This window comes from Hyperoodon ampullatus, assembly GCF_949752795.1.
Source record: "Hyperoodon ampullatus genome assembly, chromosome: 7".
In the NCBI taxonomy this organism is placed as follows: domain Eukaryota; kingdom Metazoa; phylum Chordata; class Mammalia; order Artiodactyla; family Ziphiidae; genus Hyperoodon; species Hyperoodon ampullatus.
Window position 1 is genome coordinate 103,626,018 of NC_136920.1, and position 13,281 is coordinate 103,639,298.

At 34.5% G+C, this 13,281-nt stretch overlaps 1 protein-coding gene across 2 annotated transcripts in view; it reads right to left on the minus strand.

Annotated features, from left to right (window-relative positions):
• ZC3H12C (zinc finger CCCH-type containing 12C) overlaps positions 1-13,281 on the minus strand; it is a gene marked incomplete at both ends in the record, with an annotated part of 63,515 nt that overhangs the window by 21,769 nt on the left and 28,465 nt on the right. For both annotated transcript variants that reach the window (XM_079708512.1, XM_079708513.1), the window contains one exon: positions 7,310-8,058. In XM_079708512.1, the coding sequence (XP_079564638.1) occupies positions 7,310-8,058 (749 nt within the window). The remainder of the gene's footprint in view (positions 1-7,309; positions 8,059-13,281) is intronic.

Here is a 13,281-nt window from a genome sequence, read left to right on the forward strand (position 1 = left end):
AGTGGAACAGAGCTAACATCTGTCTTTGTCAGACTCCACACTGATATAATCAAACAACAGAAAAAACTAGTTCTGATTCTCTGATTCCTTTCATATTACCTAAGGATTTTCTTTAAAACAATAAGAGAAATGGGACACTGCCAACTAACCTGTAAGTAGTACCTATGACACTGACACTCATCTAGAGGGAAATCAAGCTGTCTTTTAATTGATGTTAAGCCCCCACTAAGTTGGAACTTAAAAAGCATTTCACTGAGAGGTTACCCAATATAAGTATAATGTGAACCACAAATATAATTTAAAATGACCTAGAATAGCACATTTTAAAAAGTAAAAAGTAGGTGAAATTAATTTTAGTAATATATTTCATTTAACTCAATGTATCAAAAATGATCATTTTTACACATATTCAGCATAAAAGTTGTTATATTTCACATATTTTTGTACTAAGTTTTCAAAATCTGGTATGTATTTTACATTTACAGAATATCTTAATTTGGATTAGACACATTTGAAAATCTCAACAGCCACATGTGGCCAGCGGTCACCGTACTGGACCATGCAGATCTACTGCACATAATTTTGATACATTTTTGTTGAGGGCCAAAACCAAATTTGAATGAACCCTGGCAAGCTGTAGTCTCACACCTGTAATCTAAATCAAAAACTTGGACTAGGTGTACTGGAGGATTTTATTAACTGTGAGACAGGGCTGTACTAAAATGGTAAACAGGCAACAGGACAGCAAACCCATCAAACAATTGAAGGCAAGTTTTGGAGCGCAGGCAAGATGGTCTTCAATATTCTAATTCACACTGAAAAGAGTTCTCAAGTCCATACAACTTCACAAACCGGATTAGATACATAAAAGCCTTTGTACCTTCAAAAAGATTAATCTAGATAAATAAATCCTACTTATACAGACTGCTAAATTCTGCTCATATTTTATAAATATATAGGCTTAGCCCACAATTCTTGATATAAAGAAAAGTTGTTACAACTTGGGCATTTTTCTGTTCATATTCTGACTCTATAATCTGACTATATCTGATTTCTGTTCAAACTTTAAGAAAATGACTTCAGTGATTTACCTGGAGTGCTTTTCTACACCCAAGATTCAGATTTATACAACACCAGCTGGTTTCTAACACGAGTCTTTCTGAGGGGTAGGGGTCGAGCAGATGGTTGTTTTATTTATGTACTCTCTGCCATTAGACTGGTATACAAAAGCAATATTCTTCTTTTTCCAGGAGTTGTCTACAACTTAACTTTTGCATATATTTTCAAATATAAGTAGGTCCCCTTGTCTGCAGTCTTAGTGCTCAAATCCTTCTCTAAATTTCTCTACAGAGTGAACTTTCTTAAACGTAAATGTGATATGCCACTCTTCCCTTGCTTAAATTCTTTTCATGGTCCCCCATCATTAACACAGAGGCAATACAAGCATGGATCCTACTGGTCAAAAGTGGTCCACCTGAGATTTTTAGCAAACAAAATATCTATCCTAATACTCTGCCCAAACATGCAGCTATAAGGCCTACCCACCAGTTAGGAGATTTTATCTAAAACCAAAAGCCTGGATTCACTGACCAAGAGAGAGGACTTTGCAACGACAGGGGAGTCAGGGTGGGGAGGATCTCAATAGTTTGTTCATATCAAAAAGAGAAGGCTGGTGTGCCTAGCTTCCATCCCACGAAACTGGAGAATTTGTGCTACACATGGTGTAGAGGTAGTGATGAGGCTCTGGGTTTTCTCTTGTTCACCACTCTTATTTCACATATTTGGTAGAAGCTGAAGTAGAAATATGGAGATATAATTTTAATGAAGTCAGGTGACTATGTCATGGAAGCATACTGAAGAAATCAAGGACTTTTAGGAATCCAAGAGCAACAACATCCAACTTACACTCCCATCCTTGACGGCTCACAAGATGGTACTTTGTTAATGGCAGAACAAGTCATCTGAACCTAAAACCATGGGTAAATTAAAACACTGGACTCTCTTAAGGAAAAATGATTTAAACTACTGGATACATGTGGATAGAGAATAATTCTATACTCCATTGCCAAACTACCTCAGGTTTAATAGAATCAGATTTTGAAGAATTGTAAAGCTACTTAGAGGAAATAAAAATCACAATATCATGAGAATTTCATTTCAGAAATATGATAAATATTACTTATGCTTTGTTTCTGTTTCTATATCGGGAGTATACATTTCACGGTATACTTATATTATGAAGTATCTGCCCTACTATGGAAAGAAGCCTATTTGCTGAATGACCAATTTGCTAAATTACTGAGAGTTTTTTTCGTTTTTGCTTTTTTAAGAATTAAAATTAACTGCAGTTTTTTGTCAGTACTTGTTAGTTAGTCCAGTTCCACTAAATTATAAATTTATTGTTTCATATTTCAAAAAACAAGTACTTTTGTGCAAAAGTTTAGGGCTTTACCTAAACTTATTAGTTTGCTGTTTTCTATTTTTGAATACTTATGTCCTCTTTGCTCTTATACCTCACATTGAAATGCTATCACAAATTATGCTAGACTACGGTCTAGGTATTTGTCAATTCTGAATGAATTGCTTATTCAGCAAACTTACCCAGAACTTCTATCAATGTGGCACATTTTTAAGAGATATTAATAAGCTGAAAGTAGAAGCATGCTTCCTGCAAAGCAACACAGGATTCCTGCAATTTTGGGACCTATGCTGTATATTATGGTTATATGGCTTGTCCCTGGGCAATTTTGGTGTCACCCAGATCTAAGAGCCCAGGTCTTCTTTATGAAACCATAGAAATCATTGAAAACAATTGATGATATAAACATAAAGAATTAAAATATACCTATAGATCATAGGATGGACTCCTAAACTGCTGTTTGTTAAATGTTGAATAAAAAAACTGAAAACCTGGGACTTCTTGGTGGCACAGTGGTTAAGAATCTGCCTGCCAATGTAGGGGACACAGGTTCGATCCCTGGTCCGGAAAGATCCCATGTGCCGCGGAGCAACTAAGCCCATGCGCGACACCTACTGAGCCTGTGCTCTAGAGCCCGCGAGCCACAACTACGGAAGCCCGCACGCCTAGAGTCCATGCCTTGCAACAAGGAAAGCCACCGCAATGAGAAGCCCGTGTACTGCAACGAAGAGCAGCCCCCACTCACCACAACTAGCAGCAACGAAGACCCAACGCAGCCAAAAATAAATTTATTTTAAAAAATCTGAAAAACTAAGTTTTCATTACATTAGTTATTATGTTATGGATTAAAATACAGAATATAGCTCTTTAATGTAATAATAACTGTAATTTACTGAGCATCTACTACATGCCAGGCACTTGGTATTAATTATCTACAATTCTAATAACAAGCTTGCAAGATGAGTTCCTCTTTTTACAATCCTGAAAACTGAGATTGGAGAGTTTAAACAAGTTACTCAGAATCACAAAGGTAGTGTGTAGAGAATTAATTGTTTTTTAAAGTCCATTTTGGTAATTTTAATAAAATGCCTTTCTTTCCTACTTTTAATTTACATCTAAAGAATCATTTATATCAGTTCCACTGCTAGCATTTAAATGAAACTAAAATTTATTCATCTTATATGTGGAATATATCTGCCTGAGAAATCAGAAAGGAAATAAAATAGTACTCTATTCTTAACTCATCATTGCATTTACCTATTATAATTTATTATGATGTATATAAATTTATTATATAATAGGTTTGCTAAAGTAACATGAGTACGACACTAACTTAAAAAGTAAAAGCATGGGGCTTCCCTAGTGGCGCAGTGGTTGAGAGCCCGCGTGCCGATGCAGGGGACACGGATTCGTGCCCCGGTCCGGGAAGATCCCACATGCCGCAGAGCAGCTGGGCCCGTGAGCCATGGCCGCTGAGCTTGCGCGTCCGGAGCCTGTGCTCCGCAACGGGAGAGGCCACAACAGTGAGAGGCCCGCGTACCGTAAAAAAAAAAAAAAAAAAAAAAAAAAAAAGGTAAAAGCATGTTTTGCTATATTTTATGCAACAGGAAATGGGTAAAATCTCTCTGCATTTTGTTAAATTAAGACTTTGAATCTGAAGTAGATATGTGTTTCTAAATGACTTTTATTACTTTATGTAGATCTCGTAAGTGGCAGAATGTAAAAGTTTACTATGCATTTCCATGAATTCTGGCACTTTCAAAGTTATGGACTTGGTACGACATTTCATTGTGACCGACAGTATAACGCTGCTATAAGAAAATTTCCTGTCAACTTGTTCTCTCCTGCAATGCCTGAAGCATCCCAGGTTACATGTCAGATTAAAACATATGATGTTCATTGTCCCGTCTTTATAGAAAAAGAAACAGAATGGGGCCAAAATAGCGTAGGGGTGGAAGTGTTTTCTAATTACATATAGTAGATTGCTTGAAATGCCTTAATTATGCCATTTATTTTTGTATCTCATCATGTGGGATAAGTAAAGTTTAGAGTTTTATGCAAATTTTCAGTTATCTAAGTACTTTTCAATTGCCACTGGGAACTAGGTTTCAGTCATGTGAGTTGCTCCAACTGTGACGTCATTTATCTAAATGATAACCATTAAAAAAAATTCACTTCTATGGGCTCTAAGTTTTATAAGTCTGATGCTGTTTTTCCCCTCCAAGGTGTTCTTCTGACTACCCCAAAGTGTATTTACCTCCAATGCCAAATTCTCTATTTGTATTTTGATTGTCTCCTCCTTCAAAGAACTTTACTTCAAAAATTAAACTCTCATATTATTGCTGTTGTGGAGACTTTTTCCCCATCCCCTCAGCTTATATAGTTCTGTTCTATATAAAACTAAAAATCCTTTCTCAACTCTTACTCCTCTTTCTTCCCTTCCTCTGTCAACTTTCGAGAAAAACAGTCTAGCTCTATTCCTTCATTTCTTGACATCTTGTAACTGGGTTTCTATCTTTAACACCATATGGCATACTTGAAGACAATGATTTCCTGGCTGTCATGTCCCTGGATCTTTTTTTTTTCAGTTCTGCCCACAGGATACTCTCTCCTTAAAGCCTCCGCTTCCTTGAGTTGATGGCATTTGTATGTCTCTTGGTTTTACTAGCACTAAACTTTTTTCTAAGCCTGGTATTTTTCACACTAAACTTTTTTCTAAGACTGGTATTTTTCACACTACTCTTTCCCTGGATCATCAGTTTCTTCTACCTCCCAACCTATTGATATCCACACTTTCCATGTTGAGTGGTTCTTAACACTGGCTATGCATCAGAAATACCTTGGCGCTTTAAAAATACTATACAGTTATTTGGGCTCTACTATACCCCATTGAATCAGATTCTCCAAGATTCTCCAAGAATCTCCAGATTCTCCCTTTAAGAACCTCTCTGGTGCTTTTGGTATATGGCTATGGTTGTAGGTGTTTCTCCAGGACTTATTACCTTCCTTCATTACTCTCTTGCTTGGCGATTCCATGGTGTTTTGGCTTTACTCATTATCACTCTGCTAAGGTAACTGTTCACTAGTTCTGGATTATTACAAGAAAAAAAAATCATTTCATGGCTAAATTGGGGAAAGATTAGACAACAGAGAGGTTATTTTACTGAAGGACTTCTCAAGATTGTAGGTACACTTCATACCTCTATGACACTTAAGGCCCTTTATGCTCCCTTAGAAAGGGTTGTTTGCATTCAAATTTATCTCCTATCTCCTGTAGTCCACTTTAAATATCATGGCCAGATTATCAGTTTAAGGCACAGCTCTACTCTTGACATTACCCTCCTCAAAAATCTTCAGTTACCTTTGGGTTGGAGCCAAGTTTAAATTCTCTAGCTTGGCATTGAAGGCCTTGGAAGATCTGGCTTGAACATTTTCAGTTTGTTTTTGCCTTTCATTATGATGAAAAGTGTATAGACTTTGAAGTCAGACATATTTGGGTTTGAATTATATTTTACCTTGGACAAGTAATTTAAATACTGCAAATCTCATTTGCTTATAAATGAGAGATAACCTTTCCATCAGGTGGAAGCAGTATTATTTTGAGGATTACAAGTTGGTCCTTCTCATACTCTATGCAGAAATGCTGCTATCACCTAAAAAACAGTGGTTCTCAAATTTTAGTAGGCATCATTATTAGTGGGGGTATTTGTTACAAAAGGAGATGGCTGGGCTACACCTTGATCTAGACTTGGTAGGTCTGTGTGTGGACTTGGTAGGTTTCTAGAACTATACTGTCTAATATGTAGCCACAAGCTACATGTGGCTATTAAGCACTTGTAGTATGGCTAGTCTGAATTGCGATGTGCTATAAGTGTAAGATATCTGATTTTAAGACTTAATATGAAAGAAATAATGCAAAAATATCTTATTAACGATTTTCTTATTGAACACACATCAAAATAATATTTTGGCTATATTAACCTAAATAAAACATATTATTCATATTAATTTCACTTGTTTCTTTTAATTTTTTAATGTAGGTACCAGAAAATTTTAAATGACATATGTGCCTCACATTACATTTCCATTGAACAGCACTGCTCTAGAATGTACACTAGTTAGAACAAGTTCCCCAGATGATTCTTTGACAGCTATCCTCAGGTCACCTTGAGAAACAATATATGAAATGTTAAGCTTTCTGAAAGAAGAACTGATGCCTTTCCATATCTTTATATCCCCACAGTATTCTGAACACTGTGGGCAGTTAACTATATACTAATTGAATTTAGATGCACTTTATGTTTTTAGCCATCAAAATCCATAAAGAAATTTCTCTGGAAGCTTTGCTTTTGTTTTTCTCCCCCCAGTTCCTAAAAAATTATTTTTGATTTACATTTCTTAAATGGAACAAAAAACCCCTGAAATTATGGCTTTGATTTGTTCCTGAAATCAATAAAAATAATTTTCTCAAAGAACTGGGATTTTATCTTATGGTTATTTGACTTTGTATAGAAATAGGCCATTTAGCTCTCTAGGTTCCAAAGTTATTCAATATGATCATACTCAAGTTCTTCAATTAAAACTAATGTTTAACACTATACTGGGAATATATGCTAATTTTTATACCATAGTAATTTATCAGATGAGGGGGGAAAAAAGACATAACTAGGGAAAAGGAGGTCTTTTATTTAGGGACAAATGAGGTAAGAGTGGTTGATCACTCTGGAAGTAGAGAGAGAACTAAGAGAGACACAATTAGAAATATGGAAGTTAATGTTGGGATGCAGAACAACCTTGACGTTAATGACTGTTAGAAAAGAAACAGTCACAAAATTAGAAATATGTTTTAAAGACTGTTTGGTAATAATGAGTGAAGATTTCCCCACTTACCTCATCGCCACATTGCTGCCATCGATAACTATTGGTCTCAGATTTTCCCCATCATCTGTTACAATCTCTTGCATCGGAGATTCAGACCGCTGAGATTCCAGGGAAGACGTTTCCCTCATTATACTGTTAATTGTACTAACTGTTTGTTCAGCCTCACTTTTATTTCCAAGTTTGACAAGTTCTCCCAAAATATCATTGATTAAAGCATCGGTACCAAGTTTGTTTAGCACAAGCTGAACCTGTTCTTCAGAATAACCTAACTTCAGTGCAAACTCCAGTTTTGTTTGGTACTCTCGCACCACATCAGGAGGTTTCCTCACTTCCTTGGTTGGCTGAGACTCTTCAGGTTTAAAGTCTTGCAAAATTTCACTGCGTTTGAGTATGTGAGGCTCTAAACCCGGAGACCTACATAGTTGTCTGTGAGTCTTGGTTAATAAGCATGGCTCTACTGAAATGCTACTCAATTGTTCTGACTCATTATCAGAATTTGTGCTTTCTTCAGAGTCACCAGAGCTCGCATTCTCTTCAGACACCTCTTTTTCTTCCTTCCCGGAATTAACTTTATCCATTGTTGGTTTTTCTACCATTGACCAAGGTACAGATGTACTTAAATGTGGGTCAGTGCTCTCCACATAAAGGTGGCCTAGGTCATGCCCCAGATGATCCTTCAAGCCCATGAAGCTGTTATGTGTACTTGACTCCACTTTGCTGTTTTTTCTGTATTCTTGAATGCAAAGCACCCCGTATTCCTAGAGAAAAATGTAAAATATTTAGAATTTCATATCTACTGAATGATATTTCAGTATCATTTCTATTTCAATAAAGAAGTTGGGAGAGAATTACCAAACTATTGAATATCAACTTTGTTTGATATCAAACAAAGTTTGATAAACAAACTTTGTTTGTTTACCCAGTTTTGTCTGACTCCAAAACCCATGCTTTCCCCACTATATCATGCTGCTTCTCAATCCTGATGGAAGAGATTTTCCCACAGTTAGAAGGCCTAAGTTTCTATAGTGACACACAGAATATTATAAAAAAAAAACAAACCTGTTTTAGATGTGCTATGACAGGTTATGTACATTTTCTCTAAAATAATTCACAAAAATTTGGAAAAAAATTTTTAAAGAGAAAGCTATGTGAAAAGGAAAACATTAACTTATTATAATTTAAAAGTTATTGTTAATTTGGATCAAGCGTAACAACAATCTAAAGACTTTCAAAAATGATTTAGAGTACTACTGCTATGAAAGAGCATACATTTTACAACAGCCAACAAGGAATGAAATAATTACAAAGTGAATTATATTCCACTTAACAGATGAATAGCTTTGCCCTAATAATCTTTATTTTGTAAATCCTGACCACAGTAACAGAATACAACACTGTGCTACCCTTATTAAGTGCCAAGGGCTACAGTCTATTTCATTCCAGGGGAAAAAGCTCTTATTCTATGCACATTTATAGAAAGCATAGGAATGGAATATTCCTATAATTATATTTGCTGATAAATAAAATTAGCAAATAATTAAGTACACTGAATAAATGTTATCTTAATTTCTTGAATTTTATGGCAGAAAATACTTCTGTATTATATTAGGTAATTAGCTAATTATTATCTGCATTTGGTTAAAAAGTCATCTTTTATTCTACTTTCCCCCTACAGGAATGCTTTTACTGTTTAAAAGGCTTTGGCTGTTTTACTGTTTTCCTAAAAGTCTACTGGGAATAATTGTTATTTCTCTACCAGGAACAGGTTAGCAAAATAAAATTATTTTCTCTTGTGCTTCATTGTAAGGACTATATGCACATCAGTAGTTTACTTATTAAGGCAATTCCAGTGTTCTATGCATGGATAACATTAGTAAGCCAGTGGTAGCTGTATATGAGACTGTCATAGAACACCTATTTAAATAACCTAAAAAAGAAAATTGGAAAAACATTTTATTCTACGGTTCCTCAACATCTTATTTACACTAGAAAGGAGCTATTATATAAATGTTAAGGGAAAATGCTAAGTGATTTTCTAAGAAGTTGCACATTTGAATGCATTAGAGTGAACTTATTAGAGAGTGCAGTATTTCTATACAATGAAATAAATTATATTAACTATGGTAAATAATAGAGAACAGAGTGTGGAATCTTTAGCTTGATAACAGTACACTTAAAATTCCTTCAGTGTAGAACTCCTACACACTTCTACAGGAGTTTCTTCAGTTTTATCCCTTGAGAAGACAGATAAATTTAACATCATTGTTCTACTAATATAGCATTCATTAGTTTTAAAGAAACATCACACTCTCCTGGCTCCTGACTGCACAACTGATAAAAAGAAATTTTCCTTGGGAGACCTCTATATCCATCTGCTCCATTATGAAGCTGTAACCATTTCAATTTTTTTCTATTAATATGGATATGCATGAGCCCAATTATTAGAATTAAAGGAAGCAGTTTTGAAAGCAAATCTTAATACTCAGTGATTTATTAACTACTGTAATATACTGACACCATAATGCAAGCAACAAATCACAACAGCATCCTAATAAAGGGATACAGTTAAAAAGAAAAATCTGCACTGTGTCCTTGGTAGAGCTCCCACCAAAAGTATCTTAAACAAGGAAAACCTATTGGAAGCTGGGCTGCCAGGCAACCAGAGCTGGTTGCTAAGCGGCACTCTTTTAACGTGCCATCATGAATGCTAGCACAGTAAAAGAATAATTTGGTATGAACAAAAGCCTATAAAAGAGACTGGGACTTAAGTGCGTCTGGTTTACCATCTGAGAACAATGCAGCTGCCAAACCAATCTGGAAGCTCCGACATCATTGTTCTGTAAACCCCACAATCTGCTCTGACTGCAGGAAGTGTATTTAACGGGCAACATTTTTGATCCCCCTGAAAAGTTTGGATTTTGCATAAGTGCTGTTGTGAGATAATTTTTCAAGATAATGACTCACTGACCAAACCCCTGAATTGAACTAAGAAATATTATTTTAATATTGAGCTGTAGTGTTTTTCTTTTGGACTGTTTTAAACAAGATTAATACTTTATGAAAAATAGAGCCGGTGGGGAACATTAGAATGAAATGTTATGTTTAAAGAATAGTGAATTCTTAATTTCCACATTTTTCAAAGAAGCAAAACCAGATATTATAAAGTTTTTAAACTGAAAATTATCCATCCTAAAAACGTATTGGGTTGGTCAAAAAGTTCTTTCAGTTAGTGAATACGCTGTTCAATAAAGTTCTTCATGAACATGAAAAATGTCTGCTATTTTTACCTAAAACTAAACAAACTTTTTGGCCAGCCCAATATTTAAATCAGTATCACTTTCAGTCTAATATTAAAAAAGTGTTGGTTATATGGCTATAATGTTTAAATAGGGAGAAAAATGGGATTATGCACTGTTTGCTTTTTATAATATTAAACTAGATAAAACTCATTTGTATTCAAATGTATTTAGTGAATACCACACACCTTGAACTTGTGATAATTCATATAATTTATATATACTATTTAAATATAATGTTTCCAAGTGAGCTAACATGATTTTTAATATTAGGTATAAGTGTAAGCTTGATTTACACTACTTCAAAAAATGTACACCTAATTTTGTTAGGCAAAATAACTTTTCTTTCAAAATATTTTGGTTGAACTTTTTTTTCACACTGACAGGCCTCTCTTCATCTTCCAGATTTCACTGGATAACTTTCTTTGAGGTAACCAATGTCATCTTGTACTAAACAAGCAGTTAAATAATTTTTAGTTCCTATAAACCAACAGACTATAAGGACAAATAAGTTCAATTACCAGGCCTATAAGCTGCGTATATTTTCTCTATTACATAATATAAATTTGAAATAACTTATTTTTATTGACTCAAATGGTAAAGATTTGGTTTTTAAAACTTTAATCTCTAAAATTCTTCCTTATTCACTTGTAATTAGTAAAAGATCACCTTTCACATATATACAATGGAATATTACTCAGCCATAAAAAGAAATGAAATTAAATTATTTGTAGTGAGGTGGATGGACCTAGAGTCTGTCATACAGAGTGAAGTAAATCACAAAGAGAAAAACAAATACTGTATGCTAACACATATATATGGTATCTAAAAAAAAAAAAAAAATTGGTCATGAAGAACCTAGGGGCAGGATGGGAATAAAGACACAGACCTACTAGAGAATGGACTTGAGGACACGGGGAGGGGGAAGGGTAAGCTGGGAAAAAGTGAGAGAGTGGCATGGACATATTTACACTACCAAATGTAAAACCGATAGCTAGTGGGAAGCAGCCGCATAGCACAGGGAGATCAGCTGGGTGCTTTGTGACCACCTAGAGGGGTGGGATAGGGAGGGTGGGAGGGAGGGAGACACAAGAGGGAAGAGATATGGGGATATATGTATATGTATAGCTGATTCACTTTGTTATAAAGCAGAAACTAGCACACCACTGTAAAGCAATTATACTCTAATAAAGATGTTAAAAAAAAAGATTGCCCTGAGTTAATATGGCACTAAAAAAAAGTCAATATTTTGAAATCATTCAACAAAAAATTAAATTTTAAAGCTGACAAAAGTCTTAAGATATAAAAGCTGACAAAAATATCTTCATAGGTTGCAGTACTACTTAATGCAATGTGTAAAACTTAACAAGGACTTATTACATCTTAGAACAAAGAATGCTATGTGATCTTTATTTTTGTTCAGTGTCTTAAAAATGATCAATATAAAAAAAATCATCAATATAACTTTGAAAATGATTAACAAAGACTACAATAACAACACAAAATTTACTATTACATGCAAGGGAGAAAACATTTTTCTTCTTAAATTTTTAAATTAGACTTTTAAGTTTTGCCATTTACTGAAATGCAAACACATAAAAATAATCTTTAAATTAATCAACTATTAACAAGAGTAATTTTCCTCATTTCATGAAGCCGCCTAGAGAAAGTTTCACACACAAAGTAGGTCAATGTTTATATTCCCATAGTTATCAAAAAACTCCAAGAATACGGCTTAACTTTTAGGTTATCAGAGACCTATTATAATTGGCCTTTACACTATATTCGTGAACACAAAAGGTACTGAGCAAACATATATTGGCCTGAAAACAGATTTCTGTGCTTACAGAGCTTTAGATTTCCTCCAAATATTGTACTAGAAACTAAAACAATTTTTCTTGTTGAAGGCCTAATAAGTTAAAAATGAAATAATACTATATGTTGAAAAAGAACTAAAAGGTCATGCTATAGATGACATTTATAGATGATAAAGTGTAACCAATTATTTTAATTGCCAAAAAGAAGCTTTATAGTAGCTGAAAGCAGATTATATGATATAAAGGCTATTAACTAGAAATTTGTTGCATACACAAACATTCCCCCATTTAGTGAGATTTTCTGAAAGTTCTCATTAGATAACTTAGATAATCCTTCATCTCAAATCCAGTAAATTTTTTTTTATTCTAAAAAGCATCATATTAATCAAGAATATTAGACCATAAACTTGTTAAATCAATGTTTGTAACATCAAGTTACAATGCCGTAAAGTGGGTTCTGATTGTTATCCAAATGGTAATAGTATGAGAACAATGAAAATAAAATAATGAATATGTAATAAATACCTACTGCTGTAGTCTCTGTGTATTTAATTACCACTGTATTTTAGTGAGTGCTGTTGTCTGCATCCCTCTAGCTAACAAAAGAAGGATGTCCCTTTGAACAGATTGGTTAATGCTCTGGGGCAACAGATGTCTACTGGAACTGCAGGAGACCAGCAACTGGTGGCCTGCCCATCTTCTGAAAACTTTCAATAGACTTATGCATATGTTCACACAATAGGGCATGTGGTAGAAATGAAAACCTCTTTTTAACCCTTTATGCTCTTTCTTTTCCTCTCAACTGATAGATGAAAGTCTTTGTCTCCTCCCTTCCCCATTACAGATCTCTTGAAAGCAACAGTTCTCC